General features: G+C 37.5%; 1 protein-coding gene across 1 annotated transcript; it reads left to right on the top strand.

Moving 5' to 3' along the window:
* Positions 1-14584: 14584 nt before the first annotated feature.
* LOC109243871 (uncharacterized mitochondrial protein AtMg00810-like) lies at positions 14585-15565 on the top strand. The gene has a single exon (XM_019410881.1). It carries the CDS (start codon positions 14585-14587, stop codon positions 15563-15565), a length of 981 nt encoding a protein of 326 aa, XP_019266426.1.
* Positions 15566-23827: the final 8262 nt, after the last annotated feature.

Genomic DNA, 23827 nt, shown 5'->3' on the forward strand with positions numbered 1-23827 from the left:
TTCAAACTTTCTCAAAACCTAAATTCTCTTGGGCGATTTTCTAAAGAAAAGTTCTTCTCAAAATTAATTGTAAGTCATTTCTAACTCGTTTTCTTCAATCCATAACATCTTTTCACATGATTCAACTCAAAATCAAGGGTTTTCATGGGGGAAATTGGGTGTTTTGGGTAGAACTTAGTATTTTCAAATTTTGGGGATTTGGACCTCGATTTGAGGTCCGATTTCAAACAAAATTATATATTTGAGTTCGTGGGTGATTGGGTAATCGGGTTTTGGTTCGAACCTCGGTTTTTGACCATGTGGGCCCGGGGTCGATTTTTGACTTTTTGGGGAAATCATTGGAAACCCTATTTTCATGCATTAGAATAGATTCATTTAGCATTTATTGATATCGTTAAGTAAATTGTGGCTAGATACAAGCGAATTGGAAGTGGAATCAAGAGGTAAAGCGGTAGTTGAGGCTTGAATTGTGTTCGTGGCATCGAGGTAAGTGTTTGGTCTAACCTTAGCTTGAGGGATTAGGAGTTGTGTCTTATTTGCTATGTGTTACTTGTTGAGTACGACGTATAGGCATGGTGACGAGTATCTATACGTCGGTGTCAAGCATGCCCGTGAGTCTTATACTATGATAAATGTGACTCTGTATCGTATTATTCATGCTTTATATGATGATATCTATTGTTGAACAAGGCTTGTGGAATGGTAATTGAACATTGTAGAGCGTTGGCTCAAGTTGTGAATTGAGTTGTGGAAGTATTATCGGTAATTGAACATTGTAGAGCGTTGGCTCAAGGTAATTGTGGAAAAGAGAAGAGGTTTTTGATATTATCTCCCTTGCCGGGATATTATTACTCATGATATTTTTTCCCTTGTCGGGATATTATTGTTATGCTATTGTTCCTTGCCGGGATTCTATTGTGATTTTATTGATTCCATTGCCCGTATTGCTTTGTGATTGTTGCTTGGGTAAGGAAGAGTATAAAAGCACGAAGGGTGATGCCGTGCATGATATTTGTGAGAGAGTGTTAATGCACGAAGGGTGATGTCGTGCCGATATTGTGAGGTTAAAGCACGAAGGGTGATGCCGTGCCGCACGATGTACAATGTCGTGCCATGATATGAGTGATAATACACGAAGGATAATTCCGTGCCATGATTTTGTGAGGTAAAAGCACGAAGGGTGATGTCGTACCGATTATATTGATTCTTATGGTGAGGACGAGAGTAAAAGCACGAAGGGTGATGTCGTGCACTTGTCCTTGATTTTCCTGATTCTTGTTGATAATTGAGTTATGGTGTTCTTTACGTTTATTCATTGGCTTTCTGTTGTTACTTGATTTTATTGTGATGTTATTGATTCCCTTGCCCAAATTGCTTTGTGATTGTTGCTTGGGTGAGGAAGAGTGTAAAGCACGAAGGGTGATGTCGTGTAAGATTTTGAGAGTGTATAGCACGAAGGGTGATGCCGTGCACTTGTCTTTGATTTCCTGATTCTTGCTGATAATTTATTTATAGTGTTCTTTACATTTATCTATTGGTTTTCTATTGTTACTTGATATTTCCCCGCAACATGTTTCCCCTTCTCATCTTTAACTGCTAGTTTCTGTCAATATTACTTGATGTATATGATATAACTGCACAGGTTTAATTGGTAGTCTTGTCCTAGCCTCGTCACTATTTCGTCGAGGTTAGGCTAGGCACTTATCAGCACATGGGGTCGGTTGTGCTGATACTACACTCTGCACTGTGTGCAGATCCCGGTGTTGTAGTCCGCAGGCCTTGGCGTCTTCTTCTATCATTTCCTTTCTATTTTTACTTATTCAGAGACAGATTCGTGTAATTCTGTTTAGACTTTATTTGTAGTACTCGTAGATGGTCCGTGACATTGTGACACCAAATTCTGGGTAGAGTTGTACTTAGACTTCCGCAGTTTGTATTAATCTAAACTATCAGATTTCGTCTTCCGCATTGTTTTTGTTATTATTATTTCCGCTGCTTTTGTTATGTTATTTTGAAATTGTTAAAGAATTAAAACTTAAAAAGGGTAATTAAATTGGAATAGTTGGCTTGCCTAGCTTCCAATAGTAGGCGCCATCACGACTGCCGAGGGTGGGAAATCCGGGTCGTGATAGTGCACCACTTGGAAACTAGGAAGGGCAATCCACTGCTAGGCCACCACTCTTGAATAGCCAGTGCTACTCTTGGTGGAAAAACAGGATGAGAGATTACATCATAGGAGAGGACTATGAATTTTGGGGCATTGTCACCGGTGGTCCACTAGCTACAATGAAGAAAAATACTGGAGTAGATGTGCCAAAAACAAGAGCGGATTGCACTGTTGAAGACATGAGGAAGTGGGAGAAGAACGCCAAAGCTAAGAAATGGCTTGTTTTTGGACTTGGTCCAGATGAGTATAGCAGAATCAAAGGATGTACCGCTGCTAAGCAAATATGGGACGCACTGCAAGTGGCTCATGAAAGAACACCTCAGGTGAAGAGATCCAGAGGAACTTTACTGTACTCTCAATACGAGAGTTTTGCTATGAAGGAAGGAGAAACCATTCAAAAGATGTACACAAGGTTCACTATACCGACAATAACAACAACAACAACAACAACCCAATGAAATCCCACTAGTGGGGTCTGAGGAGGGTAGTGTGTACGCAGACCTTACCCCTACCCCGAAGGGGTAGAGAGGCTGTTTTCGAAAGACCCTCGGCTCAAGAGAACAAAAAGACAAATGTAGACAATATTAGTATCACCACAGAAATCATAAGAAAAATAGGAACAACATGAAATCCGGAAGAAAGATGAAAAGCAAAACTGATAGCTAGTAAATAGACCCTGCACTGAAAAATAGTAAGACACAACATTGCCACTAGCTATCTTAGACAAAAACCTTACCAGACTAGTCTCACAGAGGTATTAGTAAGGCAAGACTCAACTACCTCCTATCCTACAACCTTAATACTCGACCTCCACAACTTCCTATCAAGTGCCATGTCCTCGAAAATCTGAAGCCTCGCCATATCATGTCTAATCACTCCCCAATACTTATTAGGCTGCCCTTTACCTCTTCTCGTTCCCTCCATAACTAGCCACTCACACCTCCTTACCGTAGCATCTGGGCTTCTCCTCTAAACATGCCCGAACCATCTGAGTCTCGCTTCCCGCATCTTATCATCAATGGGAGCTACGTGCACCTTCTCCCGAATATCATCATTCCTAATCTTATCCATCCTAGTGTGCCTGCACATCCACCTCAACATCCATATTTCTGCTACTTTCATCTTCTGGATATGTGAGTTCTTAACAGGCCAACACTCAGCCCCATACATCATCGCCGGTCTAACCACCGCTTTATAAAACTTACCTTTGAGAATCGGTGGCACTCTCTTATCATACAGGACTCCAGATGCTAACCTCCACTTCATCTATCCTACCCTAATACGATGTGTGACATCATCGTCGATCTCCCCTCCCCCCTGAATAACCGACCCAAGGTACTTGGAGCTGCCTCTACTTGGGATGACCTGTGATTCAAGCCTCACATCCACGCCAACATCCCTCGGCTCAGCGCTGAACTTACACTCCAGGTATTCCGTCTTCGTCCTGCTCAGCTTGAAACCCTTAGACTCAAGAGCCTGTCTCCAAACCTCCAGCCTCTTCTTAAGACCGGCTCACGACTCATCAATCAGAACTATACCGATAAATGAGCTGAAATCTCTTGGAAGGATTATTCCTGAAGAAGAAAGGGTCGAAAAGATATTGACTAGAGTCTTGCCTATCACTTGGGAAAGCAAAATCACTGCCATCCACGAATCAAAAAATATTTCCATTCTAACACTGGATGAATTGATTGGAAATTTTACTTCCTATTAACTTAGGATACAGACTATGAAGATGGATGTACCTAAGAAGGAAAGAAGTTTGGCTCTTAGAATCACTGAAGGTTCTGATCTGGAAGATGATGAAATATCCATGATCACCAAAGATTTCAAGAAGTACCTAAGGAGAGGAAAGGGTTCTTCAAGAAGTAGTAGCTATAGCAAATCAAAATCTCCTGAGAAACAGACCAATGATGGCTGCTACAAGTGTGGAAAGACTGATCACCACATCAAGAACTGTCCTCTGTGGGAAATTGAGTGGAAGAAGGAAAGAGCTGAACGAAGGAACAGGAAGAAGGAACAGGTTCAACACAAAAAAAAGCAATAGCAAAGGATCAACAAAGGCTATGGTCGCTGCTTGGGGAGATAGTTCAGATGAAAGCTCAAATGATGATGATGAACAAGCACTTATGGCTATTGGTGAATCTGATGAAGAAGCTGAGGTAAGTATTTCTCATCTCAAAGACAAGATTAAATTTTTGTCTAAGGAAAGGTTATCTAAGTTGCTCCTAGAACTAATTGATGAATTTGAGGATGTAAACAATGGAAAGGAACAGCTGTCAAAAGAGTGTGTAGTTTTAAAAGCTAAGTGCAAAAACTTGGAACTTAGGGCTAGTGAAATTGAAAGTAAAAATGATGTGTTAAAGAACCAGGTTCATGAACTTGACACTACTGTCCTACAGCTTAGATCTAAAAATCTAAAATTGAAATTAGGAATAGGTAAAAATACAGTTGATCACACACAACTCACATTAGAAGAAAATGTAGGAAAAATGAAAGATGAGTTGTATAAAAGAGATGAGCAGATAAGATTCCTAAAGGATGATCTAAGCAAGGTCAAGCATGAGCTAGACAGAACATGTAAATGGAACAGGTCCTGCGATGCACTTTCATGGCTATATGAACACCATAGTAGCAACAAGAGAAGACTTAGCTTTGGGACCCCTGCACCTAAGTGGGATCCCAAAAGCAAGTACCTCACACTTCCTGAGAATAAAATTTGCACACATTGTGGTAAAACCGGTCACTATAAAAGTGAATGCACCGCAAAAGAAAAGGCAAGTCAAAAGAACAAAGAATTTGTTCAAGGGAAAAATAGGCTGCCAAGTTGGGCTAAAAAGAATTTGATTCATCCTTTTGCCTATAGAAAGGGACCCAAACAAGTTTGGGTTCTTAAGACTAACCCCCGATATCCTTTTGCAGGTCCGAGTGAAGGGGAGCAGCCAAATATGGTACATGGATAGTGGCTGCTCAAAGCATATGAAAGGAAGCGACAACCAGTTCCTTTCACTTGAGGATCTTAAAGGAGGTAATGCCTCTTTCAAAAATGGGAAGAAAGGTGAGATAATTAGGGTTTACAAGGTAGGTAAAATTGACTCTCACTCTATAGAGAATGTCTACCTGATAATGGATTGAAGTACAGTCTAATAAGTGTATCATAATTGTGTGATAGAGGTAACATGGTCGCATTCACCTTACAAAATGCTTTATGATTAATCTTATCACTGACAAGATAGTTTCGCAGGGAAAAAGAGTGAACAACATATATATATTGTGGATCTGTCCACACTCTCAGATAATGAACTCACTTGCTTAAGTGTGTTGGATAATGATCCCCTCCTTTGGCACAAAAGACTTGGACATGCCAGTCTAAGTCAACTCAACAAACTAGTCTCTAAGGACTTGATGATAGGACTGGATAACATTAAGTTCAAGGAAGATAAAGTTTGTGAAGCTTGTGCAAGGGGGAAGCAGGTAAGATCCTCTTTCAAAAGCAAGAAAATGGTAAGTACCACCAAAACGATGGAACTGGTCCATATGGATCTTTGTGGACCGATGAGAACATTGAGCAGATGTGGTAAGAGATATGTTATGGTGCTTGTTGATGATTACTCTAGGTTTACTTGGACACTGTTTCTAACATCCAAAGATGAAGCATTTGACATGTTCACTTCCTTTGTTAGAAAAACTCAGAAACAACTAGGTAATCAACTTGCATCAATTAGGTTTGATCATGGTACTAAATTTGAAAATGCTAAATTTGCTGAATTTTGTGATAAACATGGCATAGATCATAATTTTTTTGCTCCTAGGACTCCATAACAAAATGGAGTAGTTGAAAGAAAGAATAGGACTGTGGAAGAAATGGCTAGGAGTATGCTTCTTTCTTGTAAACTGCCCCATAGTTTCTGGGCAAAAGCTGTGAACACTGCATGTTACATCATAAATAGGTGCATGACTAGACCTCTTGTTGAGAAGACTCCCTATGAGTTCCTTAAAGGGAGAAAGCCTAATATATCCTATCTTAGGGAATTTGGATGCAAGTGCTTTGTGCACAACAATGGTAAAGACTCCCTAGGTAAGTTTGATCCCAGAAGTGATGAGGGAGCATTCTTGGGATACTCTTCACATAGTAAAGCTTATAAGATCTATAACAAAAGAACTATGTGTGTGGTTTTTGCTAAAACTAACATTCTTTCTGAGAGGTAGGAACATGAAGATGAAGCAATTGGGCTGGTAAGAAATTCAAATTAAACCACAGCCTAGACTGAAGCTGCACCAGAGGAAGGAACAGGTGATGGGACAGGTACTTCTACCCAGGGCAACCTAGCAGGGGGAATTGAACAAAGAAGAACTGGTCCTCAAACCTTGAGGAAACATGTCCATGAACCTGTTCCTCAGCAAGAAAACATTGAAGGAACATCTAGGGGAAACCAGTTGGTTGTGAAACCTTACAAGTACCAAAGTTCTCATCCCATTGAGAACATAATTACTGATCCAACTTCTGGAATCAAAACCAGATCTTCTTTAAAGAATCTTTGTGCTTTTGATGATTTTCTATCTCTTATTGAACCTAAAAATGTTGTTGAGGCTTTGCAGAATGCAGACTGGGTGAATGCAATGCAAGATGAACTCAACCAATTTGAGAGAAGTCAAGTTTGGCATCTGGTACCAAGACCCAAGGACAGATAAGTAATTGGCACCAAATGGGTCTTCAGAAAAAACTTGATAAAGATGGAACAGTTATAAGGAACAAGGCAAGATTGGTGGTTCAAGGATATAGTCAAGAGGAGGGCATAGACTATGATGAGACTTTTGCTCTAGTTACAAGATTGGAAGCAATTAGACTCCTTATAGCCTTTGCTGCTTACATGGAATTCACTCTCCATCAGATGGATGTAAAAAGTGCCTTCCTCAATGGCTATCTAAAGGAAGAAGTGTTTGTCAAGCAACCTCCAGGCTTTGAAAGCAAGGAATGTCCTGATAATGTGTAGAAGCTTGACAAGGCACTTTATGGGCTCAAACAGGCTCCAAGAGCATGGTATGAAAGACTATCAAAATTCTTGCTTCAGCATGACTACAAGAGAGGTAAAATTAAAAATACTTTATTCTTTAAAGAAAAATATAAGATCTCTTGGTAGTTCAGATATATGTTGATGATATAAACTTTGGAGCAAATACTGATAAGTTAAGTAAAGAATTTGCTAAACTAAGGGAGAGTGAATTTGAAATGAGTATGATGGGTGAGCTTAATTTCTTTATAGGCTTACAAATTAAACAAAACTCAAATGGAACTATGATCTATCAGCAGAAGTATGTGAAAGAGTTTCTTAAAAGGTTTAAAATGGAAGATTCCAAAGAAATCGATACTCCTATAGCAACAGCCACAAAATTGGATATAGATGAACCTGGTTTATCTATTGATCGGAATTTGTATAGGGGAATGATTGGCTCTTTGATATATCTCACTGCCATCAGACCTCACATTGTTTTCAGTGTAGGCCTTTGTGCTCGATTTCAGGCAAATCCAAAGGAGTGTCACTTGACTGCTGTCAAGAGAATCTTGAGATACTTGAAAGGTACCACTGACCTTTGTCTATGGTATTCAAAAGGTAGTAATTTCAACTTAGTGGGATATGCTGATGCTAATTATGCAGGTTTTCCTGTGGATAGAAAGCGCACCTCAGGCATGGCACACTTTCTTGGCTCATGTCTTGTGTCTTGGGCTACCAAAAAGCAAAATTATGTGGCCTTATCTACTGCTGAAGTTGAGTATGTTGCTGTTGCCTCATGTTGTGCTCAATTTTTGTGGATCATACAGCAATTAATGGATTTTGGAATTGATGTAGGTTGTATCCCTATATTCTATGATAACACTAGTGCAATTAGTATGACCAAGAACCCGGTTCATCATAAGAGAACTAAGCACATAGATGTTAGGCATCACTTTAAGTTCCTAGATTCTAGGGACACCCTCCAACGTCTTTTCAAATAGAAATTCAGTTTGATTAGACTTCTGAAAGGCTGTTGTTACCCAATTAAACATCCCCCTTCTTAAATTGATTTGGCCTTAGTGTTTCTTCACTTCAAATTTTCAAGCTGTCAAAATTTTCTCCATCTTCTCTCATTTTTCAAACACACTCAAACTCATTTTCTTCCATACCCAAGCACAGAAATGGCTAACACCTCTGAGAATCCTACATCACCACCCAAGGAAACCACATCCACACCATTTATCACCCCCTTCAACCACACCAACCTCTAAGAAAAGCAACGCAAAAATAATGGCTCGCAAGGTAATTGCTGGAAGAGAGCAGATCAAGAAAATAAATGAAAAATTAAAAGCAGGTAGGGAAGAAAAACCCCAGAAATCAGATGAATCATTCAAGTCTGCTACTGAGGGGGAAGAAATGGTTTCTTCTGAGACAGAACAAGTAACATCTGGCCCTAAAGTTACTCCTGAAATCATATCTAAGGTCGCTATAAATGTGGAAACCAGGTTTGTTCTGGTAGGAACAGTGGCTGGTGTTGAAATAACTGAATCTAGGAAGGTTGGTGGTAAAAATGAAAAGTGAAAAAAAAGAGTGAGGGTGCTCGAAGTGTTGTGAGGGGAATAAGAAAAGAAGTGGTTGAATATTCACCCACTCATGCTGGCTTAACTAAAAAATCAGGTGCTATGGTAGTTTGGGGGTGAGGAATCTGATGGAGAAAAGGAGAGTGTGAGAGAAACAGGGGGAAGCGGGTTTGGAGAAGCTGCTGAGGGGTTGGTTAGATTAGGGAAGAATGTTGAAGAACATGTTCCATCTGAACAGGAAACCCTCGCAGACCTACTGAAAAGGGTGACTGCAGTTACAATCCCAATAAGGAAGGAAGTTCAGGAGTTAAAATCCCTGGAACTGATAGGGCAAACAAGAAGAGGAAGGTTGTCTCTTATACCCCTGTAGAGACTCCTCCGACAAGAGAAAGAGCTACAAGGAGTCAGAAGAAGTAGAGTGAGGCTGAACTGGAATAGGCCTTAGAAGAAAGTAAGAGAAAAGCTGCTGCTAAGGGAAAGAAGAAGGTGGTTGAGCCTGTTGAGGCTGTTGAAATTAATGAGATGGACCTGGTCTTTCGGGATGAAGAGGAGACAAAAGAAGTGGAGGTTGTGATTCCAAAAGCTAAGAAAGTCAAGACTTCCACAAAGAAGTCTGTTTCAAAAACAAAGTCTGCTGAGCCATCTACTCTGTCTAAAAGAACCAAGTCTGCATTGAAATCAAGAAAACTAAAAATAGTGGAGGAAAAAGAATGGAATGGAGAAGAAGAAGAAGAAGAAGAAGAAGAAGAAGAAGAAGAAGAAGAAGAAGAATCTAATGTTGAGAAAGACAAGATGGTTAAGTTTGGGAAGAGAACCATCTTGAAAGGAAGACTCCTAAAGAACTTGGAGTAGGAAAGGATGTTAATGCTGCCGGAGAAGTTATAGTTGCAAGGTTGGAAGGACATGGTCCTTCAGATGGATAGAAGGCTGGCCAAAACTGAGATTGTGGAGTTCGTGGCGAACTGTGAGATCAAAAATGGTAGGGTTACCAGTGTGGTCAAGGGGTGACAGTGAACTTTGTGCACGCAAAAATTGGACATCACACAAATCACCCCCTCTTGTGTGACATTGACGTATAAAAACATCAGGTAGTTTATAAAACATAAAGCTACCCTAACTTGTATTCTACCTTATACATATTTATGTAAAGAGGATGAGTGTTGCTCCTATTTTTGACTCAGTGAAATTAGGTCGAAGGTCCTATCTATCTACTTCACCTTCTGCCTAAGTTTTTTTCATTCAATAAACTCAGCCTTAATCGTGGTTTTCTTTCGTAAAAATACAATATTATGGTAAGCGATTTACAAGGATGCAATCATGTAAAAATAAGCAATGCAATTCGGTTATTTGCAAAAATAGGATAATTTGGCGCTTCTGTTGAAATTTTGATCCCATTAAAAAAGTCTTGAAAATATAGCATTCGGACATAATTTCTCGTCAAATTTCATTTCTTATGGTAATGGTCAAAATCTCCGATCAATTCTTAATTGGCAACAAATTCTGAGTATCGACATTGATTAGCAAAATTCCTGGTAATCATGATAAAGGCTATAAATTCTGGCCATAGCCAGAACTGATTTGCAAAAATCCTGACAATCATAATAATTAGCAACAAATTCTGACCATCGATATAACTGATTTACAAAAATTCTGATAAATTATTATAATTAGCCATAAATTCCGACCATCGCCATAATTGCGGTGTAAAAAATTCACTATCATAGTTTGCTTCAAAATTGATCCACATCAACGTCAAATGACTCCAAATTTGATATGCAACTTTCTAATATCAATTTCAATAATTTTTAATAGTTAGATTCAACTTAAACTTTCAACGAATAGACTCAATTATTGAGGAGAAGAGTGGCACGTGACAGCCACGTGAATTAGTGTAGTTAGCTGAAGGTTAGTTATAACTAATTTTATGATTGGTGGTTAGAGGAGTTAATGGTGGATAGTAGAGTAGTTAGTACAGCTGTCATATGCTGTGTATATATGTAAGACTTGTATGCTTTGTATTCAGTTTCGATAGTGGAATACACAATCATTTTCTCTGCTCACATGCTCTCCAATGAGTTCTTCATTCTAGAACATTCTCGCTCTTCTTCTTCTTCCAGCTCCAGTTGATCTGATCCTTGAGCTTCATCATGGTATCAGAGCCCAGGGGCTAAACACACGATCGTTGCGGTGGATAATCTCTGCTTTATGCAGAATCATTTTGTGTTGCTGATTGTTCGAATTTTTTTTTCCAATCAGTTGACCTAAATTTTGTTTTTTGTTTTGCGATTTGCAAATCTATAATTCCTTAAATCTGAGAGTAAAATCTGCTGAATCTATTAACAATGGCGAATGGAGAGGAAATTTCAACTGGAGCAAGCACAGGCACAGCAACGAACATAGATCATCATCATCCATTATACTTACAGCCATGCGACACTCCAGGTAGTTCCTTGATCTCTATTCAACTAACTAGATCTGAAAACTATGCATTGTGGAGTAGATCTATGAAAATAGGTCTAATTGGTAAGAGTAAGCTAGGATTTGTTGATGGACGATGTACTAAGGATAAGTTTGATCGATCCTTGCATGAACTTTGGGAGAAGTGTAATGCGATAGTTTTGTCATGGATTATGAATGCTGTGAGCACAGAATTACTTAGTGGAATTGTGTACAAATTTAGTGCACAGAAAGTCTGGACTGATCTGAAGGATAAGTATGATAAGGTAGATGGATCTCGCATCTCTTTCTGCACAAGGAGATTGCAACCTTATCGCAGGGAATTTCCTCAGTCTCTGCATATTTCTCCATGCTGACAGATCTCTGGGAAGAATATGATGCCTTGATGCCTTATCCTGGTTGTGAATGCCCAGAATCTAAGAACTATTTTGAACATTTTGAGTACCAAAGACTGCTGCAATTTCTCATGGGGCTAAATGAGACATACAGCCAACCTAGGAGTCAGATATTGATGATGAGCCCTGTTCCTACAGTTAACAAAGCGTACTCCATGATAGTTTCTGAAGAAAGCCAAAGAGCTTTGGGAAAGTTCTCTCAGTCTGTAGATATTGGAGATGGAACAGCACTATTCACCAATAAAGGCATGAATTCAGGAAACAATTACAAGCCTAGAAGAGGAAATTTATTCTGTGACTATTGCAACTATAAAGGACACACAAGAGACACTTGCTTCAAGTTACATGGTTACCCAGCTGACTTCAAAATGAGGAAGAAGACAACAGGTTTTCTTCAAAGACCTATGGCCAATGCAACCATACAGGAGGAGCAACAATCTATGACAAAGCAGAAGACCAACACAACTACACAGGAGGCACAACAAGTGACCAACACACCTGCTGCAAATGTAGCACATGGAGGAAGGCCAATCATATTTACTCAAGAGAAGTATGACCAAATATTAAAGCTGATCAATACAGGAACAGGAACAGGTGCAAATACAAGTTTTGCAGGTACATCTAAGACCTTTATTACAAATGAAAGGGTTAAGGATGAGAATTGGATAGTAGACTCTGGTGCAACCAATCACATGGTTCACACCAAAGAGCTACTTGACAAGATAAACACAGATATCCTAGGCAATGCACCAAAGGTATATTTACCTGATGGAACTTCACTTGATGTTGAATGTACTAGAGAAAGTAGAATTGGTGAAAACAGTGTTGTTAAGAATGTTTTATATGTTCCAAATTTCAAATATAATCTCTTGTCTGTGTCCAAGCTCACAAGGGATTTAAGATGTTTTATATCCTTTTATCCTGACTTCTGGATAATGCAGGACCTTCACAGTGGGAAGGTGAAGGGGATTGGTAAGGAACTAGAAGGTTTGTACAATTTGCAGCATCAGAAACTTGAAGCCAGAGCTGCAAATGTGCATCTTCAGAAATCTACTGATCAGGAGGAGGACTTAAAGGTGTGGCATGGAAGACTTGGACATGCTCCAGATAGAGTAGTGAGACAAATTCCAAACATGAAGTTCAAAGCTGGCAATGATGAAATAAAGGAGTGCACAATCTGCCCTTTGGCCAGACAAGGCAGACTGCCATTCCCTAAGAGTACAAATAGATCAGACAAACCATTTCAATTGATTCATGTAGATGTTTGGGGTCCATATAGAATACAAACTCATAGTGGACATAGATTTTTTCTTACCATAGTAGATGATTGTAGCAGAATGACATGGATTTACTTACTAAGGCTCAAAAGTGATGTGGTTGTATGCTTAAGACAATTTTTAGCCTTAATAAAGACTCAATTTGCTGTGACTATGCAAGTCATAAGAAGTGATAATGGATCTGAATTTTTCAACTTCGAATGCCACAGTTTGTTTCAATCCTATGGAATGATTCATCAGAGTTCATGTGTTCACACCCCACAGCAAAATGGGGTAGTGGAGAGAAAACAAAGACACATACTTGAAGTGGCTAGGGCCATTAGATTGCAAGGTTATTTGCCTCTTAAGTTTTGGGGAGAGTGTGTATAGGCAGCCATTTATGTCATAAACAGACTGCCTCTATCGGTGCTGTCAGGAAAATCATCTTTTGAGATGTTATATGGACGAGTACCATCTTTACAATACATGAGAACTATAGGGTGTCTATGCTTTGCTAAGATTGTGGGAGAAAAGGATAAATTTGCAGCAAGATCAGTTGGAGTTGTGCTGATGGGATATTCCTCATCCCAGAAGGGATACAAACTATACAATATTTTAACTAACTCTTTCTTTGTAAGCAGGGATGTCAAGTTTATGGAGCATATTTTCCCATTTCAACTACTTAAGGAAGGGAAGTTGCAACATTTTCCTAATGGTGTATTGCATCATCCAGTTACTACTGATGCTATTCATATGCAGATTACCACATATGATGCTGATGCATCTTCTCCAGCAATGCCACCTGTTGCAGACAATCACACTGTTGATACACAACCCTCATCACCATCTCCTACATTTTCTGAAGACATTCCAGCACAGCAGCCATCTCCTTTAGAACAGGATCTACCTGTTCCTATGGGTCCTTCTTTAAGGAAGTCAGCCAGAACTACTAAAGAGCCTGTGTGGCTACAAGATTATATCTGCAATGGTTCTTTGACAAGGCCAGACGGAGAGCAGTTTTGCAAGTATCCAATGCATAACTACTTGACTCATGCAGGTTTCTCGGTCAAATATCAGTCCTACTTGTCCAAAATTACCGGTATTAGAGAGCCTCTGTCTTATGAAGAGGCTGCTTCAGACCCTAAATGGCTTGATGCTATGCAGCAGGAGTTGAATGCACTCAAGGACAATAAGACCTGGACTATGGTAGATTTGCCTGCAGGGAAGACTCCTACTGGGTGCAAGTGGGTGTTCAAGATAAAGTATAAAGCCAATGGAGAGGTTGAAAGATACAAGGCATGCCTAGTAGCCAAGGGTTACAATCAGATTGAAGGCCTAGACTATCAGGAAACTTTCTCTCCTGTAGTCAAGATGGTGACAGTCAGGGTAGTTATAGCTTTGGCTGCAGCCAACAACTGGAATTTGCATCAAATGGACGTCTATAATACATTTCTCCAAGGAGATCTCACTTAAGAGGTGTATATGTATCCACCCCAGGGATTTCCCAGCCAGGGGGAGAAGGTGTGTAGGCTGCACAAATCCCTATATGGATTAAAACAGGCTTCAAGACAATGGAACCTCAAATTAACTGAGGCATTGCTAAATTCGGGTTTTGCACTTTGACTATTCTTTGTTCACAAAGAAGCAAGGAACAAAATTAGTCATAATCTTGGTATATGTAGATGACCTCCTCATAACTGGGAATGATCAAGGCTTGATTTCTGAGGCAAAGACCATGTTACAAGGTAACTTCAGGATCAAGGACCTAGGGGAGTTGAAGTTCTTCCTTGGGATTGAATTAGCAAGGTCGAAGGAAGGAATATTGATAAACCAAAGAAAATTTGCAATAGAGTTGATCACTGACCTTGGATTGGCAGGTTCAAAACCTGTGGCTACACCAATGGAATGCAACCAGAGATTTACTACTGTAGAATATGATCAACATTTGAACTTGAAAGATGATGAAGAGCTGGTAGATTCAGGGCCATATCAGAGATTAGTGGGAAAATTATTGTATCTTACCATGACTAGGCCAGATATATGCTATGCAGTACATGTATTGAGCCAATTCATGCACTGTCCGAAGAAGTCTCACATGGAAGCTGCTATAAGGGTTGTGAGATATATTAAAGGAGCACCAGGGTTGGGGCTGCTGATGAGTTCCACACAGTCCTCTAAATTGACAGCATTTTGTGATGCTGATTGGGCATCATGTCCTGTTACCAGGAGATCAGTGACAGGATATGTGATGAAATTGGGAAACTCTTTAGTGTCATGGAAATCCAAGAAACAGTGCACAATCTCAAGAAGTTCTGCAGAGGCAGAGTACAGGAGCATGGCAGCAGGAATTGCAGAAATATCATGGTTAACAGGACTTTGCAGAGAGCTGGGAGCTGAAGTTGAGTTGCCAGTGGAATTGCATTGTGACGGCAAAGCAGCAATTCAAATTACTGCAAACCCCATATTTCACGAGCGTACAAAGCACATAGAGATAGATTTGCACTTCATTAGAGAGAGGATTCAACAAGGGATTGTCAAAACCAAGTTTGTGGTGTCTAAAGATCAAGAAGCAGATCTATTCACCAAGGCACTTGGAAGACCACAACATGAGTACCTGATGAACAAGCTAGGAGTGCTCAACCTATTTGCACCACCTAGCTTGAGAGGGAGTNAAAATAATAACAGTTTAGATGTCAAGACAAAGATTGACATATAATTCTTTTACATTGTGACATTGAAGTTGCAATGTTACTAGCAATCGTAAACTAATGAAATGAAACATAAACGATAATAAAATACACATTTTAATTAAAAAAAAACATAACGATAATAAGGTGACACCTATTTTGGTTTATTGCATAGTCCCATGAGATATACTTACCTTCCGGTTATTTTTGTGGAGTATTAAGGAGATGAGTGGCACGTGACAGCCACGTGAATTAGTGTAGTTAGCTGAAGGTTAGTTATAACTAATTTTATGATTGGTGGTTAGAGGAGTTAATGGTGGATGTTAGAGTAGTTAGTACAGCTGTCATATGCTGTGTATATATGTAAGACTTGTATGCTTTGTATTCAGTTTTGATAGTGGAATACACAATCATTTTCTCTGCTCACATGCTCTCCAATGAGTTCTTCATTCTAGAACATTCTCGCTCTTCTTCTTCTTCCAGCTCCAGTTGATCTGATCCTCGAGCTTCATCACCAATTTGTCAACTTCTACAAAACATTTCTCAAGCTCAAACAGATATCAACAATGGTATTTTATTCTCTGACTATACCAATCCAAATCATTAAAGATAGACAATATAAGCTCAATAGAATATTACCCACTTAATTATAATCAGAAATAAGTAACAAATCTTTAATTTTCTACACCACATATTTTATTATATTTTAATTTTAGTTATGTGCTCATAATTTATTTAAAGAATAAGAAGAAAATGGATAATGGAGAAGAAGAAAATGCAAAAGGATGAAGCAGGAGAAGAAGGAAGATGAAGGAGGAGAAGAAGAAGAAGAAGAAGAAGAAAATGTGACGGAACGCTAAAAAGTTAAAGATTTTCTTAATGGGTCAAAATATATGAAGTGTCCACCCAACGTAATTTGCTGATGCCGATTTCGTATTATGGGCTGAACTTTTACCCTTTCAAGCCATAGTGTTGGATCTTTATTGGGCTTATGGAACTTTCCTTGAGGAAGAAGTCCAGTCACCACCTTGAGTTGTTCTTACATAATTAGCATTCTATAACAACACATAATAGGAATTAACAATTTTTTAGACTTATATTAGGTTTGGCAAAGATAGCCCCAAACAATTGGCATTATATAGCCAAATCTTAAAAAAACTACTCTCGTTTATATTCTCTCTCAAAAAAAAACTACATGCTTATTTTGGCTTCCCTCCCCCTTTCTCTCCTTGTATTTCTTCTTCTATCTCTTCTCTTTTGCTCTCATAGTTTAGCAAAAATTCTTGCAAATTATGCTAAAAAAATCAGTGGGATGAAGAGGTAAGGTTGATCTCACATTAGAGAAAATCAGAAGCAAAAACTAAGAGAGAAAAAATATATTTCAATTCTATTTTTCTTCTCTCTTCTTTTTTTTTAGTTGGATTGAATGAGTGGGTGTGATTGAAATTGGTTGAAAATACCTAAATGAGTACAAAATTTGAGCAACATTAGCAAAAACTAAGAGAGAAAAAATATATTTCAACTTTATTTTTCTTCTCTCTTCCTTTTTTGTTTGGATTGAATGAGTGGGTGTGATTGAAATTGGTTGAAATACCTAAACGAGGCTATATACAAATTTGAGCAAGATTAGAAGTGATTTAGACTGGTTTCAGGTAAAAAATCAGGCCTAAAAATCCAACTGCGACATGTGTATATCACGTTGTATATCGTGTACATAAGTGTATATCGCACACAAGTTTTTAAGGACGCCTGTGTATATCACTTTGTATATCGTGTATACACAATTTTTTTATGGACGCCCGTGTATATCACATTGTATATCGTATATATAACACATATTTTCATGGATATACACAGATACATATAATATACACGAGATATCGCTGATGTACATAGAGATATACACGGGTTACAATAGGGGATACACATGTGGAGTCGTCTTGAACTTGAGTTTTCAATCTAAAATATGTTATACGAAGAAGGAAAATAAATTTTTAATAAATATTTTTGATATACACATTATTATGTTATACACTGTGATATACAAATAATATAATTATTAACTATTGATCAAAAAAGGAAAATAAATTTTTGATATAGCATGTTTGAGTAACTTCTAAAATATAAAAATAATAAATATAATTGTAGGAGTAAATAATATTTTGGTATACAAAGAAAATTAATTTTGATATACACAAAGAAGAAAAATAAACTTATGATATATATTTTGTTATACACATGCCCGATGTGCTATACACTGTGATATACAAATAATATAATATTTTTATTGTGATATACATTGATATAAAGATAGCAATATATATATATATATATATATATATATATATATATATATATATATATATATATATATATATATATATTATTGATATACAAAGAATAATATTATTTATATACAAAGAATGAAAATAAAAATTTTAATATACATGTTGATATAGACAAAGAAGAAAAAAAAATTGTGATATACATATTATTATTGTGATATACATTTATTGGCTATTTGATACCAATATCTATAACTAGGGCTTTTTCTGCCAATTATATGGGTATGTTGTTATACCATGCCAAAACCCCTTGAAAAAGAGGATCCAAAGAGCGGTAATGGGCTAATTTGACTGGACCATAGCCCAGAAGGTAAAATGCACTAAAGTTAGGGACTTTTACCTATTTATTCTATATTAGAAATTTATTTACCAATTTTCTCTATGTTTTGTAGTTTTTAATAAGTATCTGGGTTTTTCTTGCAAATTGTGTAAATTGCTCTTTAAAAGGCTCTCACCCCATTATTAATGCCTTCAGTTAAGAGATTCAATTATATCCTTTCTTTTTTTTTCCCTCTCCTCTTCTCTCTCTTTTTTTTTACAACAAAATTCCTTAATCTACGCCGAGAATCTCCATCTTCTCTCTTCCCACCATTGCCGATAATTTTATATTGTTAAATCATCAATTGCATCGTTCTTTTGCTGGGAGACCGGACAACACTGAAAATGAAGAATATTCAGGAATTGTATGATAAATGTATCATAATTGTATAAGCTACATCAATACGTAAAATATAATTGTATCATACTTGTATCACAATTGTATATAACTTGTAGATGGTACATTAATATTCAAAATAATACCTGATACAATACTAATAAATTAATATATAATTATCATATATTTGTGATACAAGCTACGAAATTCGTCACGATTTCACAACTGCTCATAATTCAGATACAAATTTGATACAATCATGAAAGAATTCTTATACAATTCCGATACAACTTAAAAGCGACTCTAAACTTAAACTGATTCAATATCGTATTATACTTGTATTAGTATTGTATCATGTATTGTTTTAGGTACAAATTGTGATACAATTGTGATACAATTCTAAATTATGATACAACTTTGATCTTATCTTTTTCTAGTTTCAATTTAAAACATCCACCTAGAACCAACTCTAAACTTAGATTATAATACAATATTGTATGTTAATAGTATTAGTATTGTATCAGAATTGTCTAAGGTATTGATGTACCAAATACAACTCAGATACAATTATGATACATTTATCATACAATTCCGAAACTTCATCTTCCTCGAGTTTCATTATGAAATTTAACCTAAAACCAACTTTAAACTTAACCAATCTCCCTTAAAATTGAGATATAAACTCTAAAGGAGATTTTCAATCGTTTTCAAGAACACCCAATACAAAGAAATCACAAACTCGTAAAATCTGAATATCTAATTCAAAGTTTCGAAGCTTTTTAATGCTATGTCAATGGCAGACCCCTCTACCTGCAATTTCAGAGATAATGTCGATGAATTTGTCAATAATTAAAGCTTTTTAATGGTTGTTGGTGGAACTGATTCAAAGAAATATACGATGCTACAATTTTAGAGAGAGAATACTTTGATGTGTGAGTGAGAAAGAGACAGACAGAGAGAGAGAGAGAGAGAGAGAGAGAGAGAGAGAGAGAGAGAGAGAGAGAGAGAGAGAGAGAGAGAGAGAGAGAGAGAGATAGGTTGATTTGTATGAAAGACAGAATGACTTCAATTTGTTTTGAAATTGGGAGGAAAATCGTGATTGTAGGAGGCTAATTAAGTTGATAGATGGGGATGAGAGATACAGTTACAATTTAATTCCTATATTTAAGGGATCTTTCTTTTATCATATTTTGTACATAAATAGTAAATATAGATACACAATGTAATTTTTAAGGAACCTAAAAAAAAGTGGTTAATAAGTTTCTAATATAGTATAGCTAGGTAAAAATCCCCTAAAGTTATGTTAGGCTCAGTCACGAACTATATGGGCTATCAACTACAGAAATGGTGCTACACTTTCCAATTAGCTTCACTAGGGTCATGTCAAGATATTTATTTATGTTAAATATAAAACATCCACAGAGGACTGTGGAGCGATGGTTGAAATTCTTTTATCTTTAACTAAATATAAAATTCTTTTATCTTTAACTAAGGTAAAAATTGTACGGGGCCCCTTATTTGATCGCCCCCATTTAACCTATACCCATTTTTTTTAAAAGTTTTAACTTGTACCTACTTTTAAACAACTTCAGCCCCCTTTCTCCTCCTTCCTTTTCTTTTGTCTTCTTCTTTCTTCTGTTGTTGGTGCTGCTATGAAACTTCAGTTCATTGGATGATTGTCATAAGTATGTTTATCAGATTATTTAAAAAGAAATTATAAATAATTACGTAAGTTAGTAGACAATAATTTGTGAATATTTTCACGTATGGGAAGTTTAAGGTCACACTTAGTGATTCTTTTCATGATAATCCTGTTCTTTTCACGTTTATTGTTTCCAAAATTTATGATCTAGATACTGTTGGCAATCTGATTATTTTATAGTAGTAATACACTATGAAAGAATAAGGTGATTATTTATCTAGTATGTTAGAAAGCTTTTTCAAAAACTTCAGCTTATATAGTGCTGAAGTTTTTACTAAATGAACTATATAACTTCAGCATCTTCTGCTGAAGTTTTCGAAAAAGCTTTATGACAAAACTAATGAATCCAGGACAAAACGACTTCAGCTTATTTAGCGCTGAAGTTTTTACAAATGAACTAAATAACTTCAGCATCTTCTGCTGAAGTTTTTGGAAAAGCTTAATGACAAAAGTAATGAATCCAGGACAAAAAAACTTCAGCTTGTTTAGTGCTGAAATTTTTACAAATGAACTAAATAACTTCAGCATCACAAAACTTCAGCTACTAGAATGCTTAAGTTCAGCAATTACAAATAAAAATTTCAGCAAATAGAGAACAAAACTTCAGCACTAGAATGCTTAAGTTCAGCAATTACAAACAAAAACTTCAGCACACTTGGTTCAACAATTTTTGCTACTTCAGGCCCGTCTACTAGAATGCTGAAGTTAGCGTGATTGACTTTGCTACTTCAGGCCCGTATGCTGAAGTTACGCGAAAAAGTGGGTACGCTTGCAATTTCTTTTGCAAAACGAGTATAAGTTAAAATGTGACCCAAAAAGCGAGTATAGATACAAATGCCCCAACTAAGTATCTTAGAGCTAGCGTAGAGAATGAAGAGCCTTTTGATAGGAGCACTTTTCTACCCTTAATGAGCATAGTCGGGCCGAATTCTAAACTAGTTGGGCTAAGTGAAATTCAAATACCGAATGATCAAAGCAACAAAACGTGTCAATGTTTGCGAGGAACCATTCAAAGTGGACTAGTTAGCACAAGTAGATCCAATATTTTAGGTACTACTACTTTGTGTTAATGGGTGTGAATTAAACTTAATCTAGATATATAATTTCTAGATTATTTTAACTATAAAAATAGTTCATGCCAAGGATGCACCAACTCCCCTACACTTCATCTGGCTTTTGTGATTAGAGTGCGAGAATGGTGAGAGACAACATGCTCAGAGGTAGGGTGTACAAAGAAAATCGATAAACTGCACCAAATCGATAATTCGAGTCAAATCAGAAAAAAAAATTGATTGTAGTTTGGTTCGGTATTGAAAAAAAAACGACCATAATTGGTTTGGTTTGATTTTAACTAAAAAAAGTTAAACCGAAATCAAACCAACCCGATAGTACATTTATACAATTTTTAAAAATATTTTATACATCTAAATATTTATTGTAATATAATTTTTAAATTTTTCTTAAACTTTTTTACAGAATTATCTTTTAACGTATTTTTTCAAGTTTGGACTTAACATTCTTGAATGGTAAATAAATTTTATAGCCCATAAATGTAGTAATTCAAACAAAGTTCAAATCAATACTAATGCTAACAAAAGAAATTCAATTCAACACTAGGAATGACGATAGTATTTGTAACGACCCGGCCGGTCCTTTTGAGAATTTAAGTTCCGATCAGCGGCGTAAGGTCCTGAGAGTCTTCATATTATGTGTATCGACTTGCATGCATGGTTGAATTCAGTTACCGGAGGATTGAGAATCGAATTGGAAGAAGTATTCTAGTTTTGGAAGCTTAAGCGGTGAGAATTTGACCGGAATTGTACTTTTGAGAAAATGGCTCCGGAATGGGTTTCGGATGATTTCAACAGCTTCGTATTGTGATTTGGGTCTCAGGCGTGCGTCCGGATTCGGATTTGGAGGTCCGTGGTGGAATTAGGCTTGAATTGGCAAAATTGGAAATTTGGCGATTTCCGATCGGCTGTAGAAAATTTGATATCGGAGTCGGAATGGAATTCCGGGAGTTGGAGTAGGTTTGTAATGTCATTTCTGACGTGTGTGCAAAATTGAAGGTTATTCGGACGAGCTTTGATATGTTTCGGCATCGGTTGTGGAAGTTTGAGGTTTCAAGTTCATTAAGCTTGAGTTGGTGTGCGATTCATGTTTTTGTTATCGTTTGATGTGATTTGAGAGCTCGATTGAGTTGGTATGGCATTTTAGGACTTGATGGTACCTTTGGTCGAGGTTCCGGAAGCCTCGGGAGTGTTTCGAGGTGAGTTTTGAGCAAGTTCGGGCATTCCCGTAACTCCGGTGGTGTTCTGGTACTTTGAAAACGCGGACCTGGGCGAAATTTCCGGACCGCGGAGGAGGGAACGCAGACAGCGGAAATTTGGCCGCGGAGGCGCTCCGGGGAAGTTTTGCAGATCCGTTGGTCCGACTTCGGAAGCCTATATCTTTTGATCTACAAGGAATTTTGAGATGATTCAAAAACGAAAGTTGTAGCCCTTTGTGTCTAGTTTCCCGAAAGGTGAGAAAAACATCATTTGGACATCTGTATAGAATGTCATGGCCAAAATACTAAGGCCTGTCAGTGCAGCCACCAGAAGCGCGGACCGCGCAACTTTTTCGCGACCGTGGTGGTTGGATTTTCGTGGCCGCGCTTGGATTTTCGTGGACCGCGTAGTGGAGATCAGAGAATGCACTATATAAACGGGATTTAGGGCATTATTTCACATTTTGGACCTAGGGGGCTCGGTTTGTGGCGATTTTTTGAGGGTTTTTCAAGAAATTCATCGGGGTAAGTGATTCTAACTCGGATTTGGTTAATATACATGAATATATCACTGATTGCATCATTTGATTAGTACTTTGAGGTGGAAATTTGGGGGAAATTGTGGAAATTTCATAAAATAAATTTTTTTTGAGATTCGAATGTCGATTTGGAGTCGGATTTGAGTGAAACTAGCATGGTTAGTCTCGTAATCGAATGAGTTGTCGGATTTTATGACTTTGGTCAGGTTTCGAGACGTGGGCCCGGGGCCCGACTTTTGTGTTGACTTTTTGACTTTTGACTTAAAGCTTAGTATTTTCTTATGGAATTGATTCTTTTAGCTCGTGTTGTTTATATCGAATTGTTTGTGGTTAGATTTGGGCCATTCGGAGTCGAAAATCGTGGAAGAAGCATTCTTATTGATTGATTGAGCTTGGTTCAAGGTAAGTATCTTGCCTAACCTTGCATGGGGGACTCCCCCTTAGCATTTGAGTCTTCTATGTTGATCCATGTACGCGAGGTGACGAGTGCGTGCTCGGACTTATTTGTAGGAAGTTGGCCTTTAGGGTTCTTAGGTCCTTATATTTACTATGTATGAAGTTGTTCGGGACACGTTTGAGCTCCTAATTGTTGGCATCACTCCTACATGCTTCAATTTGAATTAATTGCCTTAGGATTTACTCTTGTTGCCTATTTGACTCTTATTCGACTTAACTGAAGATTTTGCCTCTCCTATCGTCATGTTATGTTTTCACAACTGCTTATCTTTAACTGAATTTATTACTATCTCATCTTGTAATTGTTTAGTCTTAATTGAGGTTA

This window comes from Nicotiana attenuata, unplaced genomic scaffold, assembly GCF_001879085.1.
Source record: "Nicotiana attenuata strain UT unplaced genomic scaffold, NIATTr2, whole genome shotgun sequence".
Lineage (NCBI taxonomy): Eukaryota > Viridiplantae > Streptophyta > Magnoliopsida > Solanales > Solanaceae > Nicotiana > Nicotiana attenuata.